This window comes from Engystomops pustulosus, chromosome 1, assembly GCF_040894005.1.
Source record: "Engystomops pustulosus chromosome 1, aEngPut4.maternal, whole genome shotgun sequence".
NCBI lineage: Eukaryota > Metazoa > Chordata > Amphibia > Anura > Leptodactylidae > Engystomops > Engystomops pustulosus.
This window is the reverse complement of record NC_092411.1, coordinates 161,217,399-161,245,054: the sequence shown is the minus strand read 5'-3', so window position 1 is coordinate 161,245,054 and position 27,656 is coordinate 161,217,399. Positions and strand designations below refer to the sequence as shown.

Genomic DNA, 27,656 nt, shown 5'->3' with positions numbered 1-27,656 from the left:
TGGCCCAGTCCCCTGCAGCCCAGGACGAAGCTTATACTGACACACACAGCAGCAGTAGCTTTAGGAGTACTACAAGCTACAATTTATTTATCGGGGGAGGAAGGCACAGCAGATCTAGTGTGTTGTGGAATAGCAGAGATGTAGGAGAGCTGACTGTGTCATTGTTTGCCATAGGCATCTAATGGATCTCATCACCTCTGACCTCTGGTCTCATCTCTCTTTCAATGTATCAGATACTAGTACAATGTTCAGAAGGTAAATGAAAGTGTATACAAACCTGTACCCTGATAATCTAACCACATTGTTAGCTCACAGAACTAGGGATCATGAAATGTCTGCTTAGAGAGTCTTGCCCACACCCTGGAATCTTACACTGGCCATCACTGAGTGATAGCAGCTAAAACAACAATAAAACTGAGTAAGATTGTGAAGTAAAGGGTTAAAAATGATCTTTATTGTGTTAACATCATTAGGGGATTGAAATTTGAGAATTTTCTTTCATGGGAAAACCACTTAAGGATGCAGCCATTTTATAGCTTAAGGCTCTGCCCCATTTTTTGTATTCTGACTTCCGTCGCTTTATATGGTTCCCCACATGTTGTACTTCATTTAAGGGGTAAACTTGGCTGATAAGTTTTACGTTTATTTACAATAAAAAAGAAAAAATTATGAATTATTCAAAAAAATTGCCATTTTTCGAAATTCAAAATCATTGCGTTTTCAGGCAGACAGTTTTACCACCAAAATAAGTTGCTGAATAACTTTTCCAATATGTCTACTTTGCATCCTCATTATTTTTGAAATGTCTGGATAATTTATTTTGATGTCACGCGGCTTACAAATTGAATATCGATTTTTCCGTATTTTCAGAATTGACTATTTTGGGGATAAATACCGTTTTGAAAGAAATTTTTACATATTTAACATCAAAACCCCCCTATATAATCAACTCATTTTCAAATCTGCCTACCTAAAACTATCAAAAACAGCTTTTAGGAAGATTGTTAACTCCTTGAGATCTTCATAGTAATCAAATCAAAATGGAGGTGAAATTTAGAATGGTCAAATTTTGTCGGTCATATGTTCATTTATCCCTTAAATTTACACATATTCAAAAGATAAAAAGAGAAAACTCATCTTACAATTTGTTCTGCAATGCCTCCTGATTACAGAGACCCCCCAATATGTGGCCGTTACTTGTTTTATGGGCGTACAGCGAGGCACAGAAGGGAAGGTGCGCCTTGTAGCTGTCAGGATTTTAGTTTTCTCGTTGCCTCCTTTTGTAGGCTATACAATTTTCTCTTTTTCGTTATTGGGGCCATGTGACGGCTTTTTTTTTTTTGCGGTATGAGATGCTTTTTCCAGTTTCCATTTTGGGGTTGGTATCTCCTATTGTTGAAATTTTAGGAACTTTTTTTTTGAGGGCAGGGGTAGAAAAGCATCAATTCTGTACTGGATTTTTAAACTTTTTTTTTTTATTTTGGTGTTCACCGTATAGCCTAATAATTATGTTATCTTTATTCTATGGGTCAAGACAATCTGCAGTTCAAACCGAGCATCAGTATGGGGAGGAAAGGTGATTTGAGTGCCTTTGAACGTGGCATGGTTGTTGGTGCCAGAAGGGCTGGTCTGAGTATTTCAGAAACTGCTGATCTACTGGGATTTTCACGCACAACCATCTCTAGGGTTTACAGAGAATGGTCCGAAAAAGAAAAACATCCAGTGAGCAGCAGTACTGTGGGCGGAAATGCCTTGTTGATGCCAGAGGTCAGAGGAGAATGGGCAGACTGGTTCGAGCTGATAGAAAGGCAACAGCGACTCAAATCGCCACCCGTTACAACCAAGGTAAGCAGAAGAGCATCTCTGAACGCACAGTACGTCAAACTTTGAGGCAGATGGGCTACAGCAGCAGAAGACCACACCGGATGCCACTCCTTTCAGCTAAGAACAGGAAACTGAGGCTACAATTTGCACAAGCTCATCGAAATTGGACAGTAGAAGATTGGAAAAACGTTGCCTGGTCTGAGGAGTCTCGATTTCTGCTGCGACATTCGGATGGTAGGGTCAGAATTTGGCGTCAACAACATGAAAGCATGGATGCATCTTGCCTTGTATCAACGGTTCAGGCTGGTGGTGGTGGTGTCATGGTGTGGGGAATATTTTCTTGGCACTCTTTGGGCCCCTTGGTACCAATTGAGCATCGTTGCAATGCCACAGCCTACCTGAGTATTGTTGCTGACCATGTCCATCCCTTTATGACCACAATGTACCCAACATCTGATGGCTACTTTCAGCAGGATAATGCGCCATGTCATAAAGCTGGAATCATCTCAGACTGGTTTCTTGAACATGACAATGAGTTCACTGTACTCAAATGGCCTCCACAGTCACCAGATCTCAATCCAATAGAGCATCTTTGGGATGTGGTGGAACGGGAGATTCGCATCATGGATGTGCAGCCGACAAATCTGCGGCAACTGTGTGATGCCATCATGTCACTATGGACCAAAATCTCTGAGGAATGCTTCCAGCACCTTGTTGAATCTATGCCATGAAGAATTGAGGCAGTTCTGAAGGCAAAAGGGGGTCCAACCCGTTACTAGCATGGTGTACCTAATAAAGTGGCCGGTGAGTGTATATGTGTGGTGTTATGCTTAAGACTTTTTGGGGGGTTGTATGTCTCTTTATATGTTATGGGGCTTACGGGCATTTTTATTGATTTATTTCTTTATTTTTTATTGAATAACATTTTTTTTACTTTTTTACTAATTCCACCATGGGACACGAACAATCTGATTGCTTGATCATGATAATACTCTGCAATACTGATGTATTAGCAGTGTCAGCCTGTGCATCTGTGCCTTTAAGATGACGTCAGAGACGCCATCTTTCAGGCAGTGCATACAGGCAGCTCTGGGGTCCTGATCTGATCCCTGGGCTGCCATAGCAACGATCGGCGCCCCCGAAAATGACGTGGGGAGGGCAATCAGGGGGAAAGACCCCCCCAAAGACAGTTCAAATGCTGTGGTACCGACCGCGGCATTTAACGGGTTAAACACCCGCAATCGGAGCCCACTCCGACCGTGGGTGTTACACTGGAGTGTCGGCTATCAGTTACAGCCGGCACCCCGTGTATCCCGATGCCGATTCGACTCAGATCTTGTGCTGAACTGGCATCAGCTCTGAGTCCGATATATCAGACGCTGAGCGCAAAGTCGCTGAGGGGTTAATAAAAGTGATTTCTAAGTGGTTTAAAGTATTTAGGTGTGCATAGTTAATTTTTTACTTGGTTGTGCATATTGGGCCACATTTACATACCTGTGCATTGTCTGACATTAACCCCTAGGCGCACCAGGACGTTATAGTACGTCCCCGGGGCTAGATGTTTAGCGCACGGGGACGTTCTATAACGTCCTGCTTCTGGCACCGGCTCACGAACGGAGCCGGTACCAGAAGCAGCGGCTGTCAGCTGTCTAGTACAGCTGACAGCCTGCGCTAACACCCGCGATCGGAGCCGGCTCCGATCGCTGGTGTTAACCCCTTACACGCCGCGGTCAAACATGACCGCGGCGTGTAAGGGTGTTTGCGCTGTGGATCGGATCCCCCGTGCCGCATACCGGGGGATCCGATCCACTTCCGGGCAGCTCCGAGGACTGGCATGTGCCCCGGAGCTGCCCGGTCTCCATGGCTGCCAGACCCCTTCCGGGTCTGACTGTAAACTGTCTGAGCATGCGCAAGCTTGCTCAGACAGTTTACACTGCTCTACAATAAAATAGTATTGTAGAGCAGTGTATTGAACTTAAAACAGTGATCAGAGCATCACTGGTTCAAGTATGTATAAGTAAAAATATGCAAAAACACTTAACACTACACATTATAATAAATAAAAAATAAATACATAAAAATATAAGCCCCTAAAATGTCACTTTCCCATAAAAACACTTAATAAAGTATAAAAAACACAAAAAAACCCGCATATTTGGTATTGCCGCGTCCGTAACAATCTGTATAATAAAACAGACTCGTTACTGGACCCGCACGGTACACGCCGTAGAAAAAAAACGCAAAAACGTTCCGAAAAAAGATAATTTTTAATTAATACCCTATAAAAAAGTGCTCTAAAAAGTAATTTAAAAAATGTTATGCACTCCAAAATAAGCCCACTAAAAAGAACAACTCTTCTCGCAAAAAATAAGTCCCTAACCAGATTTGTCAGCCGAAAAATAAAAAAGTTATGCATATGAAAAGATGGTGATGCTAAAATGAACAAGATTTTCTCCAAATTGGTTTTTATTCAGTACAATTGAATAAAATACACAAAACCCCCACATATTTGGTATCCCTGCGTCCGTAACAATCTGCATAATAAAACAGAATCGTTATTAGATCCGCAAAGTGAACCCCGTAAAAAACAAAACAAAAAAAAGCTCCAGAAAAAAGATCATTTTCAATTAATACCCTATAAAAATGCTCTAAAAAGGGATTTAAAAAATGTTATGCACTCTAAAATAAGACCACTAAAAAGAACAATCCTTCTCGCAAAAAATAAGCCCTTAAACAGATTTGTGAGGCGAAAAATAAAAAAGTTATGCATATGAAAGACGGTGATGCTAAAATTAACAACATTTTTGCCAAATTACTTTTTATGCAGTAAAAATGGGAAAAAAATAAAAAATCTATATAAATGAGGTCTTTTTGTAATCGTGGAAACCCAAAGAATAAAAATAATATACTATTTTTATGGTATGGTAAACAGCCAAAAAAAAAAACCCCATAAAAATCTTCCTGAAAAGTGATGATTTTCATTTCCTCCACCAACAAAGAGTTAATAAAATCTCACCAATTAGCCTATAGATTCCCCCAAATTACGTACCAGAAAAGTGCATCTCATGTGGCAAAAGAAATAAGCCCCTATAGGTCCACATTAAAAAAAGAAAAAAATTATAGCCTGTACAAAATGACATAGCAAATCTGATCTGGATGGCGCCTCCTTCCCCTCTATGCCCGGCCGTGCGCCCATACATCAGGTTACCACCACATATAGGGTATCCGTGTACTCGGGAGAAATTGGGTAACAAACTTTGTGGAGCCTTTATTCATTTAATCCATTGTAAATGTTTAATTTTCCACCCAAAATGGGTGTATTGTGAAAAAATATTACAATTTGCAGACTGCACCTCCATTTTGTTTTAACCCCTATAAAACACGTAAAGGGTTAACAAACTTCTTAAAAGTGGTTTTTCATACGTTGAGGTGTGTAGTTTCCACAATGGGGTAATTTACGAGTCTCGCTATTATTTAGGCCTCTCAGTGTCAATTAGAAGTTGAGCAGGTCCATCTAAATACAGGTTTTGGTGATTTTACAAAAAATGTGAAAAATGGCACCCAAATTCTGAGCCTCATAACATTCTAGTAAAATATGTGGAATCTTAAAAAACCATGCCAACATAAAGCAGACATTTGGGAAATGTAAGTTATGAATTTATTTGGGTGCTATGACTATCTGCATCAAAAGTAGAGAATTTAGAACGTTGAAAATAAAGAATTTTTCAAAATTTTTGCCAAATTTTGTTTTTTTTCATAACTAAACACAAAAGATATCATCCAAATTTTTAAACTAATTTGAAGTACAATGTGTCACGAGAAAATAATCTCAAAATCCCCTGGATATCTCATAGCGTTCCAAAACTATAACCACTTATAGTGACACAGGTCAGATTTGAAGAATGGGGCCGCGTCCTTAAGGCCAAAAGAGGCTGAGTCCCCTAGGGGTTAATGCACTGTGCCGTGATTCACTAATATTGAGCGCCCGATATCCTGCCTGTGTTGCTTCCCCGCTCAGGTCCAATAGAGTTCAACTTCTTCATGATGCATGTAAGTACTTGGGCTTGCGACAAAATTTGAATGTTAAATCCCACGTTTAGTCAGAATCAGTAGGATCATCTGACGGCACGCCCCCTAAATTGTGGTGCATGGAAGCCAGCACAGCTGGTTCGCATGGGCCTGCTTTAGAGGGGTTGTCATGTATTGCTTTATTTATTATCATGTATTATTTGCTTTGGGTAGTTTCCATTATTTATATTGTTTGGTCTGTGCACTGTATTTGTAGTTTGCTCTTGGGTCTATTAATTTAATTGTACAAATGCAGTATTTGGTTTCTGAGGTGGCATTTTGTGCTACACTGTGTTTTTTGGTGCATCTGGAGTGCTTGCTACTAGTGCGATCCACTGAAGTTCAGCAATCTGACAATGTGACCCTCAGACTGATAAAGGTTGTGCACCCCTGCTCTAAAGTAATTTATGAACAGGTTTTGTTTTCTAACATTTAATGATCTCCTTCTATTACAGTGGATGGATGGCTGCAGTGTCCTTTTTCAGTGTTAATGTAGGAGCTGCAGTAGTGATGTTGTTCCCTGCCGTGATGTTTACAGTTAGTGCAGTGGTGACAGCTCTGGCCTTAATCCGGGTAAGTATATGTTTTTGTAAAGCGTTTAAAAATGGTGAAAAAATTTCCACTTCCATTCACAGAATTTTTTTTTTTTTTTGCATTCCAACCCAAAAAAAGGAGGAATAATTTGAAAGAATGCCATTTCAATATAACAGTGTACAGGCAGTCCCCGGGTTACATACAAGATAGGGTCTGTAGGTTTGTTCTTAAGTTGAATTTGTATGTAAGTCGGAACTGTATATTTTATCATTGTAATCCCAGCCAGAACTTTTTTGGTCTCTGTGACAATTGGATTTTTAAAATGTTGGGTTGTCATAAGAACCAGGATTAACACTAAAGCTTCCTTACAGACACATTTGATGACTGTTAGAGCTGATCATTGTAGCCTAGGACTAAAGGACAATAAATTACCAATATCCAGAGGTCCGTTTGTAACTAGGGGTCGTATGTAAGTAGAGTGTTCTTAAGTAGGGAACCGCCTTTATGCAGTATTTATTTTTACATTGTCGTTATTTGTATACTGACATGCTTTTGGTTTATACAGGCATATTTAGGTGTATGTATTTAGGTGACAATCAGCTCTACCTGACAAGCACTGTACATATCCAAAACACTGTTCCTGGAGAATATCATTTATTGTTGGATTAAGGAGTTCTCCCATATGCAGGAATTTCCAGTAGTCATAGCACTAAAGGGCCCCACACAGTGGGACATATTTATGGAAACAACTGTTGGAATATAACTAGTCAGATAACTGCTTTCATTTTATAAACCACCATGGGGAAACCATAATGGAATAAAGACCGTTTAAATTTATCCCAGACGTTTTTCCCCTTGCTTGGTTTTATGGGTGACTTGATGATGTGGTACAGATTACACAATTTGGGTTTTTTTTGTCCGCTTTCCAAATGAGCAAATTGGGGCACATTTACTAAGAATGTGGGAAACTGCACTAAAAGTGCTCTGCCCATGTATAATGCTGGGTGCATGTTAAATCAGGTGCCCGGTACGACTGAGTACCGGAACGCCCCCTAATTTGTGTTGCATGGTGGATAGTCTAGGTGCGCCACAAAACGGTTGCGTGTGACACAGTGGCACGGACACTTCTTAAATACCTGTACAAGCAGTTTATACCATCAGAAAACTGGCGCAAATGTTTTCTCTACATTTTTTTATTTGTTGTAAAAATAGTTAATGAGCTACATGAAACTCATAAAGAAAATTAGTGCAAATCACCCTTTCAAAACAAACAATGCCCATAATTAGTTTCTTGTTTTTTCCCCAGAGTTACAGCATTTCTCTGTTATAAGCTACTTGTCGGAAAGCTTGCTCAACAGCAGTGATATTCCTATCTAAATAGGGCCCCCAGAAGAAGCTGAGTCCCCTCGCCGAAATGTGTATTGTAACCAACTAGTGGGTCCATAAGCTTATCGGAAGTTACAAGTAAACAGAATACTTCCAACATTGTTCTCCTGATATTGGGTTGCGTTATTTTTAGTGTTTACTACACTTTTGTAGTATATATTGAACAATTGTAATTGGGCTCTTTTGTAAAAAGTATGTTTTAAATTGCCTATTATCTCTCTTGCTCCCTCCCTATTCGCCTCCATGCATACTATCCTCCCAATATCAATGTTTTTGAGAACACACATTCTTCCATATACAAATAGAATAAACTTGCTTAAAAACTGTAAATTCTCCCCAAGTCTATATCTACTGGGGCATTAATGCAGGGTGCACCTAACAATTTTCAGAAAATTACTGTATTTATATATGCATATATTTAAATACATTTATGTGGCATTCATATGTTGCCCATTTGGGCACTGGATATTGATTACATGTGCAGCTTGATCAGCCTGTATGCTCAGCCTGTCAGAATGTTAGTTATTTAACATTCTTACAAATGAAAGACTCTGAAAAATGTTTCACCCTTAAAAACCACAGCAATTTGTGATTGTACATGGAAAACACAAATGTTACTACAGCAGCACACTTTTTCTTTTCTTTACAGTGTGCCAATGGTGCCGCAGGAAAAAAAATGACAATTTTAAATTTAATTTATTAAAATTATTATGTATGTAGATCCAGTACTTCTGTGTCCATATGTGTTTAAAATGTAACCGTCATTTTAAAAAACTTTTGATATGTTGTAGGGCAGGTCATTTTAAGCCCTTTTGCAATTGGATTAGTTACCTGAGTGAAGTTGGCCCCCCCACCTTGTTCAAATCAAACAAAATTGGTGTCAAACGTTTGTGCTATGTTTGTGCTGGTTTGTGCAGCAGAAATTTTTGTTTGTGCCGCTATCGTTTTTAAGATATGAATGAAAGTTTCCAGAGGTCATCAGAGGTCAACCAGCCCCCCCATATTGCCCAAACCAAACTGGTGCCGAACAATTCTGCTACGTTTGTGCTGGTTTGTGCTGCTCAAATTTTTGTTTGTGCTGCTTTTGTTTTGAATAAGTGAACAAAAAATTAAAGGTCAAAAGTTCAAGCAGCCCCCCAATTTAACCGAATCAGATAAAACTGGTGTCAAACGTTAGTGCTACGTTTGTGCTGGTTTGTGCAGCAAAAATTTTCGTTTGACACCAATTTTGTTTGATTTGAACGAGGTGGGGAGGCCAACTTCACTCAGGTGGATTAGTTACCTGAATCTTGCTCCTTCCTCTTGTATTCTGCAAACTTCCCCTAGATGTCAGCAATCTCACATATGTCTGTTACTATGGACATTCCGTCTTCAGAAAGAAGCTGAGACTACGGAGGAAGAGACACGCCCCCATCCCCCTCCCAGCACACAGCTGATTACCTCATTTCTGTAGCAGTCATGTGCTGAGAGAAACACTGACTAATGTAATAACCAAACACCTACACTTTTCTTTCTCTCAGCTTTCCCTACACCTGTATACTGTATAAACAAATAATCCACAGACAAACTGCCGCCCTCCCCCATCAGCTCACACTCCACAGGAAATGGCAGGAGAGAAGAGACTCCAAGCTGTGCCCTTATATGCTGTGCTGAAGTTTTACTTAGATATGTAAGTACATAGATAGACAGACAGATAGATACTGTAGCTAGATAGATAGGATATATATTGATCTATAGCTCTGGTGTCATTGGTGTCGTTGCAATGGCTTTAACAGCAAGTCATCTATGGGTGTGAGAGTGAGACAGACAGACTGACAGACATACAGAGAGAACAGAGTCATCCCCCCATGGGAGATGGTGGGGGTAGGGAATAGGGACAGAGAGACAGGTGACAGGTTGTTGCTTAGTGCTCCATCCACCTCCCCCCCCCCCCCAGAGCATTCAAATAAACTTTATTATATATATATATAGTAAAATCCTGGGACTGCCCCACACAATCTACATACACATGTGACTGATGACATAAGAGAACACATGATGCCATATATGTCCTTTACATAAAGCTGATGATAAAGCTAGAATGTGCAACTAAATATAAAAATAGTCTTTAGTGAGGGGGGGTAGTGTCCTTGCAGAGTCCAGCTACAGCTGTTATTCAAAGAGCTGTATAATGTCTATTCTTGTCAGAGGTCAATGACCAAAGACAGCCTTAAAATGGCAATAATTGTGTTCACATTAACTTATTACATTATTTTATTTGCATTCACATTTCCTCCTTTTGAACACATTTATTGCCTCCTTATGTTGTTGCACCCAAACAGCTACTTCTGGCCGGATCCCCCAGACCAGGACACTCGAACGTCATTCACCAGTTGGGCCTCAACTTCACAAGTTAACACACATTTCTGTTGCCTCCTGAACTCCAAGCTGGACGGTCTAATTCAGTCTTTTTCCACCTTCCCACTGCTCTTCAGACTAAGGAATGTGGAAATCCTGACCTATATCCAGAATCTTTAAAACATCTCAGTTAATACCTTTTGAGCAAAGGCAATCACTCTTACTGGTACATCTACCTTCTGTCCACCTAAGAAGACATCTGCACAGACCAGAACATCCTTATACTCCCCAAACCTTGACAGTCTCAGGTTACCCTTTGCAGTCGCTGAGATGTGTAAGCTGCTCTCTCCATGTGTCTTTCTGTAACTCACACAGTATTGTAAGGTTATGGCAGACACATATATCATTGCACAAATCTGGCAGCATTGCTAGATCCCAGGGTGACCCATCACCATGCAAAAATATTCCTTCTCCTGACACCTGTCCCTCCATCCTCAAACTAAACCATTATGGAAACATAGTTCTAGGCAGGCACTATTTTATTCCTCTCATCACTCCAAGATACACTGAGGGCTTCCCAGTGCTTCCTCTCAGCCAGTGGGATCCATCCTTGCAGCTCATCTAACACGACTACAGGACCTTTATCCTCCACAGTCATGAAGAGACCATATCCTATGGGAGATTTAGAGCAGGGCAGCAGCCTCAGCTGCCTCATCAGATTACATATGTGTGCCCACACCTTGATAATACTAATAAAGAGGCAGTGTCAGGATCTCAACCACTCATCAACATTCACCATGAGATTTCCTGAGGACCCAAGCAAGGTCTTAACATCTCCAGACATGGCCATAACCACAATACTAAAGACACCTCTTACCAGCTTACATGTATCAGCAATTGCCGTCAGCCTTTCCTGTGATGACAGGGCAGGAGTGGTTCTCTAATCCAGCTGTCAGGGTAGTAATAAGATTCCTGATCTAGTAGATCCTTCAGGATGAGATCTACAAGACAACCTAAAGTTTCAGTTCGACAATGAGCAATGTAGTCAACCTTAGTACTATGAGAATTTCCTGTGACCAGTCTGTATTCTATCCCACCAGTCCCATATGTCTGTCATTCCTTATTTAACCATACCATATCTCCCATCTTTTTGGACCCTGAATACAGGCGGTCCCCTACTTAAGAGCACTCGACTTACATACGACTCCTAGTTACAAACGGACCTCTGCATATTGGTAATTTATTGTCCTTTAGTCCTAGGCTACAATGATAAACTGTAACAGTTATCACAGGTGTCTGTAATGAAGCTTTAGTGTTAATCCTGATTCTTATGACAACCCAACATTTTTAAAATCCAATAGTCAGAGACCAAAAAAGTTCTGGCTGGGATTACAATGATAAAATATACAGTTCCGACTTGCATACAAACTCAACTTAAGAACAAACCTACAGACCCTATCTTGTATGTAACCCGGGGACTGCCTGTATGTAATATAGCAGGGTACAAAATACACCACTAATGATACAAAAACAGAATTAACCCCTTCCCGACTATTTGACGTAATAGTACTGCATGGCGGGAGGTGCGTTCCCGCAAAATGCATTATTTATTACGTCAAGCTTCTGGCGCCGGCTCCCGCCTCTAACACCCGCAATCGGAGATTGCTCCGATTGCGGGTGTTAACCCCTAACACGCCCCGGTCGCGCTGACCGTGGCGTGTTAGAGGCATTTAAAGCTAAGTAAAAGTGAATCGGACTGCCCCGTGGCACTTATCGGTGGGGTCCGCTGCTCCGATCGCAGCCCCGGGACTGCCGGTGCCCGGGGCTGCGCGATCTTCATCCGGAAGCCGGGTCCCTGCCTTCTGGCAGGACCCGGCTGTAAGACACTGGGCATGCACAGCATGCTCAGTGTCTTACATTACACAGTGCAATACATCTGTATTGCACTGTGTAACCTGTAAAAGAGCTTGAACACTTGTTCAAGCTTAGATGTCAGTAACTGTAAAAAAAAAGTAAAACAAATAAATAAAGTTTTTTTCAAATAAAAATAAATAATAAAAGAAAGTGAAAGTCCCCCCAAACACCACATTTCCATGTACACAAGTAATAAAGTATAAAAAATATTAAATCACAAAAAAAACCCACTTATTAGGTATCGCTGCGTCGGTAACAATCTGTACAATAAATCCTAATCATAATTGGACCCGCTCGGTGAATGTGGTAAAAAAAAAAAAAAAACTTGCCAAAAATTAAAACTTTTTATCAAATTGCTTTACAAAAAATGTTCTAAAAAGTGATCCGAAAAAGTTACAAGCACCGAAATGATACCAATGAAAAGAACAACTTGTCACGCAAAAAATAAGCTTACAACCACCTCTGTAAACCAAAAAGTATAAAAATGGCAATACTAAAACAAATGCAATTTTTTCTATTCTAGTTTTCCTTCAATAAAATTGGACAAATATAAAATAAACTATATAAATGAGGTATCGCCGTAATCGTAGTGATCCGTAAAATAAAGATAATATATTATTGTTATGCTACAGTGAACACCCCCCCCAAAAAAATGCTAAAAATCCAAAACAAGAATTGATGATTTTATTTTCCTCCGCACGTAAAAAGTTAATAAAATTGCTTCAATAAGCTAAAAACATTTTTACAATGCATCTCATCTCGCAAAAAATAAGCCCTTATTTGTCTAAATTGCTTAAAAAATAAAGATTGTATAGGCTATTCCCAACACGCGTTGTTATAGAACGGTGCGGCGGGTAGTGACTTGCCAACACATTCAGACACAGTGATCGTGGCAAGATGGCGGCTGTTCATGACAGCCTTCCATCCTGCCCCATGGACCAGAAGGGTTAGGCCCCCCCCACATGATCGCTGCTATTGTCTCATCTATTCAGACGAGCCAATAGCAGCGAATTTACTTATGACGTCAGTAATACCGATCACCATGTCTGTAGACACGGTGATCGGGGCAGAGTGGCGGCTGTTCCTGACAGCCACTAATTTTGCCTTGCGGTCCAGAGTGGTTTTGTTGCCCCCCTCTGTCCATGTTTGCCGCTATTGGCTGGTCGATTTGGTCCAGCCAAAAGCAGCAATATTCGTCACAATGGGCATCGCTAGGGTGAATAAGAGCAACACTTGGCGATAATTTCCCTGCGAAAAATGAAGATTTGGTACAAAAGCGCAGGCCGTGTACATTGTACAGATTATGCTGTACAACTCTTACCAGCTGTTCCAATGTGCAGGTCCTGCCGTATCATTTCTCCATTTTCAAGAGGAAGATATTAGGAAACTAATATTGGGAAAAGAAGGACAGGCCCCATTACCTCTGGTTTAGATGTTCCTGTGTTTTGCCAGGACAGCATTTTCCCGGTGAATTCTGCTGCTTCTAATGGTAGGACTCAATAAAGAGTCTGTTCCAAAAGAGGAGTTAGGATGGACACTATATACTACTACGGTAAGAGACCTGCGACACCTCCAGAGTGACAAAAGTTTAGTTGGTCCCTTGGTATATTTTACCTCCTTATACGCAACACATTCACAATTCACGCCCAACCTGTTGTGAATTCATTTCAGTAAAATGAATAATTGTAACAACTGTTAGGTCATGTTGCTCCCTATAGCCCTCCATTATTTCATAAGGGGCGCCACATAACGGGCACTGAACTTTCCAGAAATAATTGCAATTTCCATCTTGGACTCCATTGCACATCCACCTATATGTTCAAAATGCTCATTTCAGCACATGTATTACACTACACCACATATTACACCATGCTAAATTTCCCAAGGGGTGTACATTCAACAATTAGGGTCGCTTTTCGGGTTTTCCTCTGTTTTGGTACCACTACGGCTCTCCAAATGTATCCTGACACATGTGAAGGATTTCTGTCAAATTTGGCCTCTATAAGACAAACATCGCTCTTTTCCTCTACTGTGCGCCCATAAAGCATTTTATATGCACATGTGGGGCACTTCTATACTCGGGAGGAATAGTTTTACACATTTTTTGGGGTTATTTCATTTATTATCCCTTGTGGCTTACAAAAATTAGGGGTAAAGTGACATTATAGGAACATTTTCACCTTTTTAATGTTTAGGGCCAAATTGGATCAATCACCTGTAGGGGCAAATACATATATTACACATTGCAAAATTCTCTAAGGGGTGTGCATTCAAAAATTAGGGACACATTTCGGATTCTTATCTGTTTTATACCACTAGGGTTCTCCAAATGCATGTCAAACATTTCTGTCAAATTTGGCTTCTAAAAAGCAAACATCCCCCTTTCCTTTTACTGTGCACCCATACAACATTTTATATACACATGTAGGGTACTTCTACACTCGAGAGAAATATGTTTACACATTTTGGGGGGTTATTACATTTTTTTTATCCCTTGTGGCTATAAAAAATTAGGGGTAAAATGACCTTTATAGGAAAATTTTTACCTTTTTCCTATTTAAGTCCTAATTAAATCAAACACCTTTACGGACAAATACACATATTACACCTTGCTAAATTCTCCAAAGGGTGCACTTTCCAAAATGGTGACACTAGTTGGGGTTCCCCTCTTTTTTGTAACCACTAGGGCTCTCCAAATGCATCCTGACACATGTAAAGGATGATTGTCAAATCTGGCTTCTAAAAGGCCAAAGCCCCTATTTCCCTTCTGAGCTTCACTGCGTACACATACACTTTATATGCAAAAGTGGTGCAGTTCTGTGCTTAGTGTAAATAGTTTTACACATTTACGGGGGTTGTTTCATCTTTTATCACTTGTGGCTTACAAAAATTTGGGGTAAAAGTGACATTTTTGAAAAATTTTCACCTTTTTTCCCATTTGGGGCCTAATTGAATCAAACATCTGTTGGGGCAAATACACAAATTACACCTTGCTAAACTCTCCAAGGGGTGTACTTTCCAAAATGGTGTCTCTTGTTGGGGCTTTCCTCTGTTTTGGTACCATTATGGCTCTCCAAATGCATCCTGTCACATGAAAAATTTTCAGCCATATTTGCCCTCCAAAAACGAAACAACGCTCTTTCCATTCCAAGTGCCCCCCTGTGCCCATACAGCAGGGTACAGTGACAAGATGGGTCATGGCATACTCAGGAGGAATTGCCCTCAACATTGTAAAATGCATTTTCCTTTTTAACCCATTGTGAAGGTGCAAATTTTAGTGTTCAATGAATCTATAGTAAGATAAAATTACATTTCTGTAATTTCACTTTCATTTATCTTTCACCCTCATGAAACGCTCATAGGGTTAACAAAATTCCCAAAGGTTGTTTTGAATATTTTGAGGGGTGTAGTTTCTAAAATGGTGTCATTTGTAGGGGTTTTCTGTCATGTGGGCCTTATAAAGTCACTTCTAACTAAATTGACCCTCCAAAAGTAGGTTTTGATGATTTTCGTGAAAATCTGAAAAATTACACCGAAAGTTATAAGCCTCCTAACATCCTAAAAAAAGTAAAAGATGTTTGAAAAATGATGCCAAGTTAAAGCAGACATATGGAAAATGTTAGTTATCAAGTTATTTTAGTGATATGACCAACTTTCCAAAAAGTAGAAAATGTTGAATTTGGAAAACATTGTTTTTTTTCAAAATTTTTGCCAAATTTCCATTTATTTCATAAATAAATACTAAACATATTGATTAAATTTCTCAACCAACATGAAGTAAAATGTGTTATGAAAAAACAATCTCAAAATCAACTGGATATGTTAAAGCGTTCCAAAGTTATAACCACTTAAGTAGACACATGTCAGATTTTAATCGTGTCAGGAAGGTGAAAAGTGGCTTCAGCGTTAAGGGGTTAAATAAAGGAAGGGTTTCTTTCCCACTGACACAGACAAATGTTCAATAGGAGACTGAACATCTCACTAACTTAAACAACTGGACCAAAACATAATTGTTAATAATTTTTGTTTGTGGTCATGTAAATCATTAAAAGCAACAATTTGAATAGCTCAGGTAATAAATAAGCAAAACGTGGTATATGAACAAATACAAAGTAAACATTTAGTGAAGATGCATAGAGAAACCATTCTTCCACAATAGTGTTAGACAGACTCTATGCTGTTATTTCTGTATAACGAGCAATGATATCCCAATGATCCACAGACAAGGAAACTTTGCACCTGTGGTACACAACAAATAAGAAATACAAATCACTGTATGTGACAGCTGTCTGACATCACAAGTGAAACCAATTACACCAAAAAGGGTAGTACAAAATACATTTCACATAAATAGACAATGGGCCCACATGACACTTGAGGGAATCGCGTTATGGCTGCCGATATCAGAAGTCTGATCAGCTTCTTTTGTTTAATTACTGTAGTGGCACCTGTAGTAAGGTGAGGTGCGGATCGGTAGTTAATTAGTTGCACCTGTATTAAGATATTAGGATAGATTGTTTTGAGTGCTCCTACATATGATTAGTAACTCATTGATGTTGTTTGAAGCCTTTCTGCATGGACCCTAGCGGATTCTGGTGGTAGTTTAACCAGCTGCGGTATACAAGTTGATGCTAGATGCTTGATCCAGTGGAAATCAGGTTGGCTGTGAAGGTAGGGTGCAGATTAGTTTCGCTACATGAATTATTCTGCATGAATTATGTACCGTGATAGACAGACCGTTATTTTTAATATTTGAAGATTCACTGAGGACTGGTTATGTTCCACAGGAATGGCGCATAGCAAATGTGGTACCAATATACAAAAAAGGATCAAATAGCGATCCTGGAAACTACAGACCCGTAAGTCTAACTGCTGTGGTGGGGAAAATATTTGAGGGGTTTATTAGAGATGCTATCCTGGAGTATCTCACTGTGCACAACCTTATAACCCAGCGTCAGCATGGGTTTATGAGAGATCGGTCCTGTCAGACTAATCTGATTGGTTTCTACGAGGAGGTAAGTTCAAGACTGGATCTGGGGGACGCTGTGGATGTTGTATATCTGGACTTCTCAAAGGCATTTGACACCGTGCCACATAAAAGGTTGGTATATAAAATGAGACTGCTGGGAATAGGAGAAAATCTGTGTATCTGGGTAAGTAATTGGCTTAGTGATAGAAAACAGAGGGTGGTCATTAATGGCACATTCTCAGATTGGGTTGATGTTACCAGTGGAGTGCCACAGGGGTCAGTATTGGGGCCACTTCTTTTTAATATTTTTATTAATGACCTTGTAGTGGGTTTACACAGTCAAGTTTCAATATTTGCAGATGATACTAAGCTGTGTAAAGTAATAAATACTGAGGTCGATAGTTTAGCATTACAGAGGGATTTGTGGAAGCTTGAGGGATGGGCAGAGAAATGGTTGATGAGGTTTAATGTAGATAAATGTAAAGTTATGCACTTGGGCCATGGAAACAAAAAGTATAATTATGTTCTAAACGGTCAATTACTTAGTAAAACTGAAGCTGAAAAGGACTTGGGCGTATTGGTGGATGGTAAACTTAATTTTAGTGACCAGAGCCAGGCGGCTGCTGCTAAAGCAAATAAAATAATGGGATGTATCAAGAGAGGAATAGATTCTCATGATAAAGACATAGTTTTGCCCTTATACAAATCCCTGGTCAGACCACACATGGAATATTGTGTACAGTTTTGGGCACCAGTGTATAAAAAGGATATAATAGAGCTGGAACGGGTGCAAAGGAGAGCAACCAGGATTATTAGGGGAATGGGGGGATTAGAATACACTGACAGATTACAAAATTTAGGATTATTCAGTTTAGAAAAAAGGCGACTGAGGGGAGACCTCATTACAATGTACAAATACCTGAACGGACAGTACAATGATCTCTCCAAAGATCTTTTTATACCTCGGCCTGTGACCAGGACAAGGGGGCATCCTCTACGCCTAGAGGAGAGGCGATTTTACCATCACCATAGACAAAGGTTCTTTACTGTAAGAGCAGTGAGACTATGGAACTCTCTGCCGCAGGAGGTTGTTATGGCCGACTCTATGTACATGTTCAAGAGAGGCCTGGATGACTTTCTGGAGAGAAAAAATATCACGGGTTATGGGGATAAAACATTTATTTAATTCTTGAAGGTTGGACTTGATGGACTTGCGTCTCCTTCCAGCCTTATATACTATGATACTATGATACACCCGGTGATAGTTACTGATTTTTTCAGGTGAGGGAATCGCGTTACGGCTGCCGATATCAGAAGTCTGATCAGCTTCTTTTGTTTAATTACTGTTGTGGCACCTGTAGTAAGGTGAGGTGCGGACCGGTAGTTAATTAGTTGCACCTGTATTAAGGTCAGGTGTGCACGGGAATATCGGGGTCTAAAGCTAATGCAGAGATGACCACAGAGGGTGGGGAGCTATGGCAGCAGAAATAGTTACTAGACAATGTGGGGAGAAGGCAGTTAAAAAAATGCAGGACCCTGGGAGCTAGAGATTTAAGTGATGTGATTTGGAGATACTGTTAGTTCATTATGTTGTGTAACTTTTAACAACTTTAAGAATTGTGCCTTATCTGGTACTTGTATAAGTGAATTAACGTGTCTATGTTATTTTCCAGGTAATGTGAGTAAAAAGAGAGAACTGTCTATTTGTATTGTCATAATGTAAAATGTTTAATGTAAAATGTAAAAACGGATATCCATCAAATTGGTTAACTGGTACCAGGTCACATGACAATAAATGAGCTCAGTTAAATTTTGCATTCTGTGTGCATTTTGTCTGTTTTTGTGTAATTGTGTATGTGCATTTTTGTGGATGTAAAAATTTGACGTTCCTATTTTTAGGTGCATGTCTTTGCTTCTGGTATTATAGAGAGAAGAAAAAAACAAAAAACGCTTCCTGGTGCAATAAATCCTAGGATATTCCAATGGTGTCCTTATTAGTAAGGTAATACGCTCACCTTCAATGGTTGTGCGATCAGGCACAACGCTGTAGAATTGTGCATCGGGTGCTGCCTAGTCCTCGCCGGGGCCGGAGTACCGGTTGCCAAAGAATATAAGATCTCCAAATGGCAGGGGCTCACCTCCGTCCTCGTAGATTCAGAAGAAAAAGTAGGACTATTTCCAAGGCGCTCACCGATCCAGATGGTTAATTTTAAAAGGTTTTATTACCAATGATGAAGTAAAAATAGAAAACATAAAAACATAGTAACATGGACAGCGCGTTTCGCGTCCTCTATACCGGACGCTTCATCAGGTCTAAAACAGCATGGTATACATAGTAATTTATATCCCCACACGGGAAGTGACATCATGAGCAGATTATGGAGAAAGAGGGAGGAGTTAAAAAGTAACTTAGCATAACAGTTCCTAAAAATAAAAAACCTTTACATCGTTAAAAATGTTTCATACTGTTCTGAAACAAATTAATTAATTTAAGTTCATATTGGAACTAGGCGGTGGACCACACACGGATTGCTCTTTGGAACACAAGGTTCCGGAAGTAGTAACTGAAACGGGTCATGTGACCCAGCCAAGAGTCAGGTGACAACAGTGGTTATGGTCCACAAGGACCGAGACGGAACGGACCTGAAATGGAACGGACCCACAAGGACCAAGATGAAAATATGGTAAGTACAAATGGCCATTACATGATGGTCTGATGAATTTTTAGACACATCCGGGGCTATTACATGATGGTTTCGGATACCTCATTCAGGGGCTCAGGAGCTGAGCGTTTGCATTTTATATATCCAGTATATTTCTCTACGACATAGAGACTGGTATCTGTTGTTGACACTTTCAGGGATAAAATCAATTGGCATGACCGTAAATAAGGTTTCATCCTTATGATGTTTAAACAGAAAATGTTTAGAAAGCCCATGTTTAAGAAAGCCTTTCTTAATATTAGCTCTATGTCCAGTTAGCCGGTCATGTAGTTCTTGTGTTGTCCTCCCCATGTATTGAAGACCGCAAGGGCACTCGATTAAATAAATCACATAGCTTGATTTGCATGTCATAGACGTTTTGATGGAAAATGTTTGTTGTGTAGTGTTGGATTTAAATTGTGTGCTTTTGTCCCTAATCGTTGAGCAGCACAAACATAATTTGTGATTACATTTTCTCACAATAGGGATGTGCTCACTACTATTATTAGTATTTCCCCAGCTAGTTGTTTTATGTTGTTTAATTTGGCTAGGAGCTAAAATGTTCCTCAATGTAGAAGCCCGTCTATAGGTAACTTTGGGTTTGTTGGGGAGTACTGTTTTTAGGACTTGATCTTGTAAAATATACCAATGTTTATTGAGAATTTTTGTTATTTCGCTAAAATCATCGTTGTACCGGGTTATAAAATTTAAAGAATGATCATTTTTCAACTTAGAACGTTGCTCCGCTCGAGCGGAGCATGCTCAGTTACTTACACTATACACTGCAATACAAGTGTATTGCAGTGTAAAGGCTTGAATAAGCGATCGGACGATCGCTTGTTCAAGCCAAGAAGTAGAAAATGTAAAAAAGTAAAAAAAAAAAGATGAAATCATTTTATTATATAATTAAATAAATAAATAAAATAAAAGTCCCCAGTTACACATAAAATGCAAATAAAGTATATAAAACACAAAAACACACGAAAAATTTACATATTTGGTATCACCGCGTCCGTATCAATCTGTACAATAAATCTAAATCAATCTTGAACCCACTCGGGGAACGACGTAAAAAAAAAACTCAAAAAACTTCCCGTAATATACAATTTTTCATCAAACACCATCACAAAAAATGTTCTAAAAAGTGATCAAAAAAAGTTACGTTCCCTAATATGATACAACTGAAAAGAACAACTCTTTTCACAAAAAATAAGCCTGACATGAGTTGTCCCTCAAAATGTGAGTTTTGGCAATTTTCATGAAAATGAGAAAAATCGCACCTAAAGTTCTGCGCCTCATAACATCCTAGAAAAATGAGAGGATGCATAAAATATCATCTCAACATAAAGCAGACATTCAGTATATGTTAATCATCAAGCTTTTTGGATAGTTTTACTTCCTGTCTGGAAAGCAGAACATTTCAAACTTGGAAAATGAAGAATTTTTACAAACTTTTGCCAAATTTTCACTTTTTTTCAGAACGAATCGCAAAACTTATCACTTAAATTTTATAACTTACATGAAGTACAATGTATCACGAGAAAACATTCTCAAAGTCACCAGGATATGTTAAAGCGTTCCGAAGTTATAACCAATTATCGTGAGACATGTCAGATTTGAAAAAGCGAGTCTGGTCATTGAGCTGAAAACTAGTGTCGGTGATAAGGGGTTAAATACAAGAGGGTCAGTACAATTCTTTCTGACTCTCTTGTACTGACTGTACGGTATATTACCTTTCCACTTTTTGAAATGCAGACTGTCATAATTTAGGTAACTGTTAGTGTCTACCTTCTTAAAAAAGGTAGACGTGCAAATGGAATGATCTTTAATATAGAGGGTTAGATCGAGGAATGTGATAGAATCTATTTGATGTTTAGCGGAGAAGGATAGCCCCCAATCATTTTCACACAAATATCTAGAAAAAGCATTTGCATCCTCCGCTGTTCCTGTCCATATTAGGATGCGGTCGTCTATATAGCGTCGGTAAAAATGTATAAATTGTTTAAAAGGATGGTCAGATAATATGTATTTATTTTCGAAGGTCCCCATGAACAAGTTAGCGTAGGCCGGTGCAAATTTCTTGCCCATAGCTGTTCCACACTTCTGGTGGAACAGAGAGGTATTGTATATAAAGAAGTTGTTCTCCAATACTAAGGTCAAAAGTTGAAGGAGCAGAGACTTTAGATTAACTGTAAGGGAAGGGTCATCATTAAGATAACCTTTGATGCATTCGATGCCAATTTTATGTTAAATATTAGAATAAAGGGCTGTAACGTCTAAAGTAAGAAAGGAAAAAGTGGCAGGTAAATCCAGACTATATAATTCACTGATCAATTGATCAGAATCTTTGAGATAGCTGGGAAGTTTAACAACGTATGGGTGGAGATATAAATCAACAAAGTGAGAAATATTACAGGTGGCTGATCCCATGCTGGCTATGACATTTTCCATCAAACAAACATTTTCCATCAAAACGTCTATGACATGCAAATCAAGCTATGTGATTTATTTAATCGAGTGCCCTTGCGGTCTTCAATACATGGGGAGGACAACACAAGAACTACATGACCGGCTAACTGGACATAGAGCTAATATTAAGAAAGGCTTTCTTAAACATGGGCTTTCTAAACATTTTCTGTTTAAACATCATAAGGATGAAACCTTATTTACTGTCATGCCAATTGATTTTATCCCTGAAAGTGTCAACAACAGATACCAGTCTCTATGTCGTAGAGAAATATACTGGATATATAAAATGCAAACGCTCAGCCCCTGAGCCCCTGAATGAGGTATCCGAAACCATCATGTAATATCCCCGGATGTGTCTAAAAATTCATCAGACCATCATGTAATGGCCATTTGTACTTACCATATTTTCATCTTGGTCCTTGTGGGTCCGTTCCATTTCGGGTCCGTTCCGTCTCGGTCTTTGTGGACCATAACCACTGGTCACCTGACTCTTGGCTGGGTCACATGACCCGTTTCAGTTACTACTTCCGGAACCTTGTGTTCCAAAGAGCAATCCGTGTGCGGTCCACCGCCTAGTTCCAATATGAACTTAAATTAATTAATTTGTTTCAGAACAGTATGAAACATTTTTAACTATGTAAAGGTTTTTTATTTTTAGGAACTGTTATGCTAAGTTACTTTTTAACTCCTCCCTCTTTCTCCATAATCTGCTCATGATGTCACTTCCCGTGTGGGGATATAAACTACTATGTGTACCATGCTGTTTTAGACCTGATGAAGCGTCCGGTATAGAGGACGTGAAACGCATTGTCCATGTTACTATGTTTTTATGTTTTCTATTTTTACTTCATCATTGGTAATAAAACCTTTTAAAATTAACCATCTGGATCGGTGAGCGCCTTGGAAATAGTCCTACTTTTTCTTCTGAATCTACGAGGACGGAGGTGAGCCACCGGCGAGGACTAGGCAGCACCCGATGCACAATTCTACAGCGTTGTGCCTGATTGCACAACCATTGAAGGTGAGCATATTACCTTACTAATAAGGACACCATTGGAATATCCTAGGGTTTATTGCACCAGGAAGCACTTTTTGTTTTTTTCTTCTCTCTATAATACCAGAAGCAAAGACATGCACCTAAAAATAGGAACGTCAAATTTTTACATCCACAAAAATGCACATACACAATTACTCAAAAACAGACGAAATGCACACAGAATGCAAAATTTAACTGAGCTCGTTTATTGTCACGTGACCTGGTACCAGTTAACCAATTTGATGGATATCCATTAGATTTTACATTAAACATTTTACATTATGACAATACAAATAGACAGTTCTCTCTTTTTACTCACATTACCTGGAAAAAACATAGACACGTTAATTCACTCATACAAGTTCCAGATAAGGCACAATTCTTAAAGTTGTTAAAAGTTACACAACATAACGAACTAACAGTATCTCCAAATCATATCACTTAAATCTCTCTAGCTCCCAGGGTCCTGCATTTTTTTAACTGCCTTCTCCCCACATTGTCTAGTAATTATTTCTGCTGCCATAGCTCCCCACCCTCTGTGGTCATCTCTGCATTAGCTTTAGACCCCGATATTCCCGTGCACACCTGACCTTAATACAGGTGCAACTAATTAACTACCGGTCCGCACCTCACCTTACTACAGGTGCCACTACAGTAATTAAACAAAAGAAGCTGATCAGACTTCTGATATCGGCAGCCGTAACGCGATTCCCTCACCTGAAAAAATCAGTAACTATCACCGGGTGTAGCGAAACTAATCTGCACCCTACCTTCACAGCCAACCTGATTTCCACTGGATCAAGCATCTAGCATCAACTTGTATACCGCAGCTGGTTAAACTACCACCAGAATCCGCTAGGGTCCATGCAGAAAGGCTTCAAACAACATCAATGAGTTACTAATCATATGTAGGAGCACTCAAAACAATCTATCCTATGTTACAATGGCCCCTGGAGCATTGCCTAGCTCATACTCCAGTACTTCTTAACCACAACATCAGTCCCACAACCTAGGAACATCACACAGTCAGTTTCTTATTCTAACAACAACTAAACATACAAAACTGTACATACACTCAACCCATAGAAAACTAGGTCCATATATTTCCTACTTAACATCAAGAAAACAATACCTGGACAGCAGCCAATACAATTTTGTCAATTGTCTTACCAGTCCAATGGTGTGATTCCCTGTTGTCCTGTTAGCCACTATCCGCCATTAATTATTTCTTTTGGTTCCTTCCATCCTGGACGAGCCCCCAAGTAATGTCGTTGCAATGGCTTTAACAGCGAGTCTTCTATGGGTGTGAGAGTGAGACAGACAGACTGACAGACATACAGAGAGAACAGAGTCACCCCCCCCCCATGGGAGATGGTGGGGGTAGAGAATAGGGACAGGTGACAGGTTGTTGCTTAGTGCTCCATCCACCTTCCCCCCCCCCCCCCCAGAGCATTCAAATAAACTTTATTATATATATATATAGTAAAATCCTGGGACTGCCCCTCACAATCTACATACACATGTGACTGATGACATAAGAGAACACATGATGCCATATATGTCCTTTACATAAAGCTGATGATAAAGCTAGAATGTGCAACTAAATATAAAAATAGTCTTTAGTGAGGGGGGTAGTGTCCTTGCAGAGTCCAGCTACAGCTGTCATTCAAAGAGCTGTATAATGTCTATTCTTGTCAGAGGTCAATGACCAAAGACAGCCTTAAAATGGCAATAATTATGTTCACATTAACTTATTACATTATTATTTTATTTGCATTCACATTGGTCAGCAGCAGGCGCTTGTGATGAGGTGACAGGAGGCAGGTCCCATTCTCCATCTTGCTGATTGTAGGTTTTTTGAGAGCTGGAAACCATGGTTGCTATCGGCCAAAAAAGGTACTAAATGAGGACTGAGAGGCAAAATACTTTGAGGAATGATTCCCAGGGACACCTGGAGCAGAATTATGTTTTTTAGGGTTTTTTTTTTGCTCAGAATGACGGTTATACTTTAAAAAATGTTGCTTTTTCCCATGGCAGCATGTATAACTGATATATTTATAAAATAATTGAAAAATCTTTGGAAGTAAATAATTTTTGTTTCCGTATAGGTGCATAGACTGTACAGAGGGGCTGGTGGAAGCTTCCAAAAAGCCCAGGATGAGTGGCATAACGGGACATGGAAAAGCCCACCTGGCCATGAAGAGCGGTACACTGGAACTACTCTACCACAATACCCAACAGTGCCAAGCTACCCTACAGGAGGACAATGGCCATGACCTTTAATTTTTTTTTTTTATTAGTAGCAGTAGCTAAGGTCACCAGCAGCATTCCGTTTAAATAATTGTTTACAGCTCATAAATTTGTCATAAATCTTATCTCAAATGGGCCATATTTATGTTAAAAGTCCTAACAGATCAGTAAAATAGTAATATGCCTATGTATAATATGTCCCATTTGTTTGATCATTTCAAATGGAAATATAATGGAAATATATCATGCTTATTTTTGCTAAAACACTGCCAAAATGTTTGAGTGCAATTATTTTTACGAATTAAGAAAGCTTTTTTTATTAACATATACAAATATCTCATATGTAAATATACAAATATCTCAACTAAAATCTGCTGCTTCAGTTAGACTTGAGTGCCTTAATACAGATGAACAATCCTTTTATTTGTTAGAAGATTGAACCAGCGCAACATTTTGTGTATAATGTTTTGAATTGCTACATAAAATTTCAAGCTTGCAAATACAATCTTGCTGTAGTCTTATTACATATGTGTTCATGTTAAGAAACATATTTTAAAAATTCTGGTGATTTTAGAACAAATTTTATAATGTGCCGGCATAAATGTGGCAGCCGGTGTGAATACGCCCTTTCTGCTCACAGTATTGTGTCATGGCATGCATAGTGCAGCCCCAACACAATACTTGCTCAAACACTTTATAAATACATGTGCTACCAGTTTGCACGTGTATTTCTTACACCAGAATTCTGGCACAGACTGTTTAGTAAATCTGGCCCAATAGCTGTGCCTTGCTGTTGGACATAAAATTGATCTCTTAAAAGAAAACAGCTGCATGTGCAAATAACCTCCAAAAATGGTCAACTTTCTGTCAAAAAAAAGTCGACCCTTCCAAATATTTTGTGTCCATTGGCAAGCCTCATGGTGCTCAATAGATGCGTAAAGTATAAAATTATTAAATAAAATAAATCTGTGGTATCCTATATAAATTAATCTGCACTGATTGCCTACACTTTCAAAACCTTGTGCAAAAAATAGCTTTGTTGCTAAATTGAGTTGGTGTATAGAATTACAGGCAGTCCCCGATAGGGTCCGGAGGTTTGTTCTTAAGTTGAATTTGTATGTAAGTCGAAACTGTATATTTTATAATTGTAGATTCAGACAAAAAAATTTTTGGCCCCAGTGACAATTGGAGTTTAAACATTTTTTGCTTTAATGGGACCAAGGATTATCAATAAAGCTTCATTATAGACACTTTACAGCTGATTATTGCAATTTGGGACTATAGTAAAGCATTCAGAGAGCTACACCAGAGGTCAGAGGGGTCTGTCTGTAACTATGGGTTGTCTGTAAGTCGGGTGTCCTTAAGTAGGGGACCGCTTGTATCCAGTATCTGGGATGATTAAGGTCTTACTGTATTATAATGAGGGTTTATAGCAGAGGTGTAATGGGAGAATCTAACAAAAATCCACCTGTATCATCATCTATGATCTTTGAGCTTATGGTATAATTGATTGAACTAGACACATTTTTATACACCATGTCATTGCAAAGTTGTCTCTCAAACTCCAACACATAGGAAGTCCATAATGACACCGCCCCTCCTTTGTTGGCAGGTTTAATAACCAGGCTGATCTATCTCTATTTGATTTAATGAGCAGAATGACAAACCATAGGCCAATAATTTTGTCTGTACCTCAGTTGTGAATATTTCATCCAAAGAACTTACTAAATATTTTTTCTTGGTTGTTTGGCTACAAGTTGCTATGAAAGCAATCTTGGTATCTGGAGGATTTCCACTATCTCTGATGCCTTTTGCTCCTATTTCTTCTATGTCTTCTGGTGTTCGGGATTTGATGGACTAGTCTCTAAAAAAGACGGATCATCAGTAACAGCCTTATGGTGACTATTTTGTTTCTTACATTTCTAGATATTGGGGGATATTTATCATACACCGACGCTCGTGCTTCCACCTCTTGATGGATCAGGCAGGCTGCTGTGCAGCGTTTATTCTACGCCAGGCATAGATATAAACGCAGCCGCCGACTTTTCACATGTCACATGGGATAATTACTGTTTTTAATGAAATTTTATATATATAACATTGGAAACCCCCTATATATCAACCCATTTTCAAATTTTCACCCCTCAAACTATCTTTTAGGAAGATT

The 27,656-nt window shown here is 39.3% G+C and overlaps 1 protein-coding gene across 3 annotated transcripts in view; it reads left to right on the top strand.

Annotated features, from left to right (window-relative positions):
- Positions 1-25,994, top strand: part of SCAMP4 (secretory carrier membrane protein 4) — a 214,807-nt gene extending 188,813 nt beyond the window's left edge. For all 3 annotated transcript variants that reach the window (XM_072113472.1, XM_072113486.1, XM_072113479.1), the window contains 2 exons: positions 6,348-6,465; positions 25,348-25,994. In XM_072113472.1, coding sequence (XP_071969573.1) covers positions 6,348-6,465; positions 25,348-25,515 — 286 coding nt within the window. In that variant the 3' untranslated portion in view covers positions 25,516-25,994. The remainder of the gene's footprint in view (positions 1-6,347; positions 6,466-25,347) is intronic.
- The last annotated feature ends 1,662 nt before the right edge of the window (positions 25,995-27,656 follow it).